General features: G+C 36.0%; 1 protein-coding gene across 1 annotated transcript; it reads left to right on the top strand.

The window, feature by feature from the left end:
• The first annotated feature begins 434 nt into the window (after positions 1-434).
• On the top strand, positions 435-7,416 carry LOC136802224 (hatching enzyme 1.2-like). Its single transcript, XM_067058942.1, has 10 exons — positions 435-707; positions 1,048-1,131; positions 1,682-1,720; positions 3,140-3,295; positions 4,461-4,572; positions 4,702-4,805; positions 4,990-5,061; positions 5,858-5,948; positions 6,314-6,480; positions 7,019-7,416. Exons 1-10 carry the CDS (start codon positions 674-676, stop codon positions 7,279-7,281), a joined length of 1,122 nt encoding a protein of 373 aa, XP_066915043.1. The 5' UTR covers positions 435-673; the 3' UTR covers positions 7,282-7,416.
• Positions 7,417-8,402: the final 986 nt, after the last annotated feature.

Raw genomic sequence — 8,402 nt, 5'->3', positions numbered from 1 at the left:
CCCACTACCGTCCCACTACCGTCCCACCTTAGCGTCCCACTACCGTCCCACCTTAGCGTCCCACTACCGTCCCACCTTAGCGTCCCACTACCGTCCCACCTTAGCGTCCCACTACCGTCCCCACTTACCGTCCCACCTTAGCGTCCACTACCGTCCCACTCCCACTACCGTCCCACCTTAGCGTCCCACTACCGTCCCACTTGAGCGTCCCACCTGAGCGTCCCACCTGAGCGTCCCACCGTCCCACGTCCCACTTCTCCAGTATGCCGATAAAAGAGAAAGGAATTTCGTCACCAGGCCTCTTTAAAATGGATGTAATTAATTTTTGAATAAAAGATAAATCCAATAAAAGTAAATAAAAAACAATACCGGTCTTAAATAACACTGTCATCAAGCAGTCAAAGAATAGTTCCTCATTTCCGTCAAATCTCTTTGCTAGCTCCTTGTTTTTCCTTTGGTTAGCTCCAGGAACGCTTTAATTCTATAAGATTTTAATGATAAAGCTGTCAGTATATGTTGTTTTTATGCTATCGTTTTTTCTTGACGAAAAGGGGCTTGGAACCGAGCTTGGTGAATACCGGAGGAGTGAAATATAAAAAAGCTAAACCAAGTGCAAAAGTATTCAAACACCGAGAAGACAAAGAGGAGACAAGTTATCAGTTGGAAAGGCAGAATGAAAATTGTGTTCATTTTTGCTGCGTTTACAAGTAAGTAAAGCTAAGTAATTTATTTAATAAATCGATAAAGCATAGGGAAAACTTTGTTCAATTCAAATGGAGTCGTTCAAGAGTGATCTGAGTCATGTGATCTTTTTTCCGGATACACGCGTTGAAAAAGCGAACACAAGAAGTCAAGAAAATTTTGAGTTATAAAGAGTAAGCTTTTTAACCCATTTTTAACTGGAAGGGACTATCAAGTTAAAGAGACCCTACTATATATGTGTTCATTACAACTCCGAATTTCTTGGGTACTTCAATATATTTGTTACAATTTCTTTTTCATTTCAACATTTTTGAAGAAATTAATTATTGATTATTTTTTTTCAAGCATTGGCATTGTGTCAGAAGGATGGTAACAGCCATGATGATATTCTGACAATCAATCAAAAAATGTTCCAGAAAGCTGCTAAAGGTACGGGGGTAATAGGGTACTAGGCGAGCTGACGATAGGTATGTGCTTCCCAACTTTCGACCCTTGGACCCTTAGCTGGACTAAAAAGGAGGAAAAAAGGAACATTTTTTGAGTTTTACGGCACCCTTTTTGGGACTAATTTGACCTAATTGATCAAATTTCGATCTTTCAAGGGGCACAAAGATGAAATATTTTTTCCCACCCTTGGTTTTTTGATTTTTTCAACCCCTACCTTACAGGCACTTAAAGGATCCAAAAAGGCACCCTTAAGTGCGACACAAACCCGTACCCTTCTCTCACTTACCTAGGTACCCACTCCCGGGGTTGTAAAACATGAGATACAGATAGAGGATGAACCTCAGATAGAAACATGCAAACTCAGATACAAAAAAGTTTTTAAAAAGCAACAGATTTAAGAATGTTTGTAGACTCCTTTTGAACTTACTTTTGACGAAAGAAACAAAAGAATCCATTGTTCGATTGTGTTTGGAAGTCAGTGCCTAACTGTACACTACAAGTTTATTTGAATGGATTGTTTTTCTTTTGTTAGGAACAAGTGGATTTTCGGGCAACAAACAAGTCTACAAAGGTAACTCAAGGAGATCAATTTTTATTTTCGGTTGTATTTTAATATTGGGACAAAATGACTTTTTTTTATCTGTCCTCGATCTCTTTAAAAACAAGTTTAGCAATAGATTTTCAGTAAAAGAGAGGCGCAAAATAGCCTTAGATAAAAGGGAAACAGAAAGAAACAAGACGACTTGAAGTCGAAAATTTCGCCTAGAATTTGAACTGCATGGGAAAAACAATAAGTAGAGATTGAAGCTAATCTGAAATCTACTTTACATCGAGCCTTGATGAAACAATTTTACAAGAACAACGAGGCTTAAGATCGCTAAAAAAATTAAGACCGATTTAAGAAGAATTGTTGCTTAATTTTTAAAAGAACTCTTATAAAGTATATGCTTATAAAAGATAAATATGCTCATATTGCACGCCATCCCTTGTTTATTTTGTAAGAACTAATTACGGAAAGGTATATTACCGTCTATCCAAGAGTTATTGATTTGATTCTTATAAAGTAAATGCTTATAAGAAAATGAATATGGTCATATTGTGCGCCGTCCCTTGTTTACTTTGTAAGAACTAATTACCGAAAGGTATGTCACCGTCTATCAAGAGTTATTGATTTGATTCTTATAAAGTATATGCTTATAAGAAAAATAAATATGCTCATATTGTGCGCCATCCCTTGTTTATTTTGTAAGAACTAATTACCGAAAGGTATATCACCGTCTATCAAGAGTTATTGATTTGATTCTTATAAAGCGAATGCTTACAAGAAAAATGAATATGGTCATATTGTGCGCCGTCCCTTGTTTACTTTGTAAGAACTTATTACCGAAAGGTATGTCACCATCTATCAAGAGTTATTGATTTGATTCTTTTAAAGTATATGCTTATAAGAAAAATAAATATGCTCATATTGTGCACCGTCCTTTGTTTAATTTGTAAGAACTAATTACCGAAAGGTATATCACCGTCTATCAAGAGTTATTGATTTGATTCTTATAAAGTATATGCTTATAAAAAATAAATATGCTCATTTTGTGCGTCATCCCTTGTTTACTTTGAAGAACTAATTACCGAAAGGTATATCACCGTCTATCAAGAGTTATTATGGTTTGAATCTTATAAAGTATATGCTTATAAGAAAATAAAGAAAAAATCAAAACTGTGAAGCTAAAGACACAAAGATATATGACGTAATCCAAAGAAAACCCGCGAAAATTGTCCGTGGTTATACGAGCATGTAATTTGTAAATTAAATTTAGTGAGTTCCTCCATCGTATCAAGTACTTTCGTTTTCTAATTTTTTTTCCGATGACACCAACACCGCGAAAGGCTATCGTAATACTTTCGCTAGGCGAAATTAACAAGGGGAAACTCTTTCGTGAATTGGTGGTTTTGTAGAATATACTCCAGGCATCTTTCACATATTTTACAGAGGAAGATCTACTTGAAGGGGACATTGTTTTGACACCAAAATTAAGGAAATATTTGGATAACCAAAGAGACGGCAAAGAAGTTACAGCTTTTGATGCAGCCGTTTCAAAAGCTTGGTCTGGCGCACGAATTCCATACACCTTCGCTAGAGGATTTTGTAAGTTGTTCTTCCTTCTTCTCAATTTGCACGTGAGTATGATTTAATCAGCATTGCTAACGTTTGTCTACCAATTGGTCCCACCATAGTATAAGAAAGCCGCGGCTGGAATGATAACATCTGAATTTCTGTTGTTCTATCTCTGTCGTATTTGATGACTATTTGTTGATCAAGAAATAAGTAATGTAGCATCTTTAATGGTAAATTTTATTGGTTTGTCGTCAATACTTATTTCTCACTGCGTTTTAGACATTAATGGTATGCCCTTGTTAATACACTTGCACTATGAAATCATTGTAAAGGAAAGATCAACAATAAGAAATTTAAACAAGCACAAAATGACTGTACTGAAAGAACAAAAAATTAATAAAGTGCCTCGAAATGCCTTCACAATATTTCAGTGAAATCTTTTTAGAAATCAATGAAATAGTACATCAAGATAATACTGTGAAAATTTCAAGCCAGCACCTTCAAAATTTATCATTCAAACTGACAGGAAAGTTGTGATCGTGAATATATTTCTTATAATTTTAATTTTGGCGAAAGACTATCGTTTCCACAAAATACCCCTAAAATATGTCTAAAATCAGTTCAAGTTTTCTATTGGGTACAGATTCAAAAATATCTAGCAATAAAAAACCTTTTGTGAAGGAAAATAAGAAAAAATTTCAAAAACTATCTACCAATAATAAACTGACAATCTTGATGTTCTTATAAAGCTCGGAGACAGAGATAGAACAGCAATTAACTGAAAAGACAATGCAGTACATATTCCAGCCGCGGCTTTCTTATACTATGGTCCCACTTTCTGATGAAAACAATAGACGATATCGGCTTAACGTGAAAACTCAGATTTGACCCCCGAATATTGCCCACAATGCTTTGCGCGCAAAAAAGTTCACGATGGAGTTTTCATGTGAAGCCGATATCGTCTATTATGAACTTTTGAAATAAAAGTTGAAGACTAATGATGGCTGTGTCACTGGCTGTTTTAAGACAATAGAGCAAGTACGTCGGAAACATGCGAACGAGTGCAACGCTCGTTTAAAAACAATGAAATTACAATTACAAATCTCTTCATCTGATAAGTTCGACAGGGTTTAAAACCGCCTTTGCTGAGTGACTAGATTAAGTTTGATCATTAATCCCACGAATCCCGTTTTAGCATACACGTCTGCTGTTAGCCAAGCCATCACAGAATACAACGCCAAAACCTGTATTCGTTTTGTACCAAGAAGATCTGAGAGAAATTATGTCGAATTCTTTCATGGCGGCGGGTAAGCATGATTAAAGCGGTTTTTAATATTTCCCTTCAACCTGGATATTGGGTATTCAGGCAGGAGAGAATCTCAGATTAACTTTCTTTTTGAGGAAATCGAAATGGAAAATTTTGTACTATTTTTTAGTTGTTATTCTATGATTGGACGCATCGGTGGTAAACAAAGAATTTCATTGGGTAATGGATGTGGAACCAAAGGTGTCGCTATTCATGAAATGATGCATGCTTTAGGTAGGAAAATTTGGGTTTGAAATTTTGAAAATTTTAGATTAAAATATTAAATCAATGGACACAAAAGTGGTTTCAAATCCCTTCAATAATATCAGTTTAACGTTGAACAGCTGGGGAGGCAAAACACCCTCACTACAGCAGGTTCATAAAAGAATTTGCATTTTTATTAAAAATATATTTCTAGGGTTCTTTCACGAACAAAGCAGAAGAGATCGTGATACATACATTCAAATTATGTGGCAAAACATCCCTGGACGTAAGTTATAGCTATAACGATTCTGAATATTCGACACGACTCTGTCTCAACGTCTCGATTTGATGAGAACATTTTCGCGAGGAGCGAAAGAGCGATGGGAATGAGAACCAACTACACGTTTGTTTTAAAGAACATCCAAAATTTTTGCAGCCTTCGGATGTTCTTAACTATTTGAGTTTAAAGCCTAAAAATGTTCTTAACGTGTTCTTATTATGACCATTTTGTGAGTATTTTTGACCATTTTCCTAAGAAATTGGTTCATTTTGAGTCCACAAAGCCTTAAAATGTTTTCAGCTTGCTCTTAACATTTTGGCCATCAAAGTCTTATGTTCTTATATAGTTTGTTCTTATGAAGAAAAAAACGTACCTCACCCAATCGCAATTATGGTAGGTGTGGGTTTTCGGATGGCAATCTTAAAGAGATACTTCTTACCCAAGGACAGCTGTAGTAAATTTTTGTGGGTAGGGGCCAAATAACGGATGTGTGATACAAGTGAGTTTTGACTTGTTACATTAGAAGACAATAACATACATAAGTTGAAATGGCGACTACAAGAGAGGGATATCTGAAAATTTTATTCTAGCCTCTGGGTTATGAATTTAGCTGGTGTATCTGCCAATAGACTTGAATTTTTTTGCGCAATGCATCATGGGTAATCATTCGGGGAGAATTCGGTAAAGTCGATATCGTCTATTGCCAAACATCTCTTTTCTAAGAACTGGTCATTACAAGACAGTCACTTCATGCCATTGTACCAATCAGATTAAAATTTTACTTTCAATATTTTGTTATTAGGTGTCAGATACAACTTTGAGAAATACAGACATGGGGAAGCACAGACTTTGGGACAGCCTTATGATAAGAGATCTGTGATGCATTATGGGAAGTGAGTAATAAAATTAGCCTTATTGTTTGTTTCCTGTCTCAGAAACGGATATTGGTGAAAATGGACTTGCCATTTCTATATGAGACCATGTTCGCACGTGACGGTTCCGTTTTGCTCCGAAACGAAATGAAGCCATTCTATTGGTTACATTCAAGTGATACGTCACTTCTAACCAATAGGATGGCTTCATTCTGTTTCGGAGCGAAACGAAACAGTCATGTTCAAACATGGTCTAATATATTGACCGATTGGTTCGGTCGCTTTGATGAATTTTTTATAAAGACTTATAATTTGCCAGTCACAAAAGTTACTTCTATCTTACTCTCTCAAGATTTTTCAAATTTAAAATTTTTACTCTGTTTCAGCTACGCCTTTTCAACAAACCGACAAAAAACAATTGTTTCGAAATCTAACCCAAATGAAGTTTTGGGACAACGACAAGGCTTGAGTGTCATCGATATCCGACAGTTAAAGACGATGTACAAATGTGGTGGTACCAAACCCGTCGTAACTCAAAGACCTACTACCACTAGTATGATGATTTTTGATAGCACAACATTGTGTCAGATTTTTTCCATGTTTCTGTCTTTGTTCCTATTTTGTCCACTCTAACCTGAGGATTGTTCTTGATTCATTTATTAGGCGGTTTATAAGTCTCATTGTTATCCTTGTAACGTTGTTTTGATACACCCCTGTCTCACAGCCCCGCTGGAACTTTTTTCCTCAGTGGGGATAACAATTCCAATTGAAATCCCAATGGGGATAAAAATTCTATTGTTCCAAGTTTAAAAAACCCAGTGGCGATGGTTTTAGAGTGCAATTTTTAAACATGGAATTTCGAGTGGGGACGACATCAAATTCAATTTCCCAGTGGGGCTGAAATTCAAGAGTATTTTCCCACTGGGGACGAAATTTTTGCTTAATTTTCCAGTGGGGCTGGGGTCCCAACAGGTCAGTGACACAGGGGTGTTTTGATAAACAAGAATATGAACTTAGATGAACAAAGGATAAGGTCCACAATTTCTAGAGCTTTCAATTACAACGCAGATTATTTCTCTAAAATCTTTCAGACTGTAAAGACAGATACAGCATGTGTACAACATTGGCAAGAGAAGGATTTTGTCGCGTCACTTTTACGTCATGGATGAAAAACAACTGCAAGAAATCGTGCAAGAAATGTCCAACAGAACCAGTAAAACCTTCATTACCGAGATGTAAGCCACACAAGAATTCCAGATACTGTGCAAGTTGGGTACGTTCAGGCTATTGCACCAATCGTCGGTATGCCAGCTTCATGACAGGCCACTGCTCTTCTTGTAAAAAGTGTATTTAGGTCAAGACCACCAAAGACTTTTAGTCTTCAAGGTTATATGTATAATTGATAAATATATATTTTTGTGACATTTGATTGATCTAATTATTTTTTGTCTTTTGATTAAAAATTGAAATATAAATTGTCGAAAATGAATTATTTGATCTGATCCAAACTCCCGTAAAAATTAGCGGTGCCTGAATATCTTCTAGTTCGCTGAATTCCATGCTAGTCTTACAAGGTCGTTTATTTTTCACAATAAAAATAACTTCCCTTGTTTTTTTTGCGGTGGAAATCCTTTGACGTATTGTTAAATCGCAAATTTTTACCCTTGCTATAAATATAAATATATCGTTTGCAAGATATAACATATTTACTCATAGCAATTGTAATGGTCTTCAAATTGGAGATAAGGACCAAAGTAATGTGCATGATTTTCACGTACAGATTTATATGGTACTATACTTATGGATATCTTTCCAAAATCCGTCTGATTGGTCAATTTTGAAATTATGATGACATTATACCTAATCGACCAATCAGTGTTCAGAAAAATGATTTGAATGTTAAACGAACTTTTGGAAAAAAGTTAATTACAGTAAGCAAGTAAATTCGGGCATTACCTAGACATCGTTGACCTCCCACAGATCTAGGACTATAAGTATAAACTAATCCTATCCAACTTGATTTATTTTTCGACTAAAACAATGTGTTCTTCCTATGCTAGATGGCCTACGAGGTAGTCTTTGATTTAAGTCGAAAAACTTGCGGAGCCGTTTACCAACAACTTAGCAGCAACATATTTAATCTCCGAGCATAGCCTGATAATTCTAAACACGGAACAAATTCACTCCGAAGCTCATAACTCGGCGTTCGCCGTATCCCCCAAGAGCGGTGGTGCTACTGATGATATGGTTGTGTGAGATCACAAGATATAGGTTTTACCTAGATATACACTTCGTAGCTTTGAAAAATCTATCGTCTACACAAGGGAACTAGGTCACTAAAAAAGGGAAAAAGTCCGAAGGCATGTAAGCCGGGGTGAAATATAAACAGTAATTGCGCTTTATTCACGACTTTAAACTCCGCGTTTATATATTTTCCCGAGTTCCAATAACTCTAACGGACGATAACATCGTATA

The sequence above is a fragment of the Clytia hemisphaerica genome, unplaced genomic scaffold, assembly GCF_902728285.1.
Source record: "Clytia hemisphaerica strain Z4C2 unplaced genomic scaffold, Clytia hemisphaerica genome assembly, whole genome shotgun sequence".
Lineage (NCBI taxonomy): Eukaryota > Metazoa > Cnidaria > Hydrozoa > Leptothecata > Clytiidae > Clytia > Clytia hemisphaerica.
Note: the sequence above shows the minus strand (reverse complement) of the source record. Positions and strands in the feature narration are given on the sequence as shown.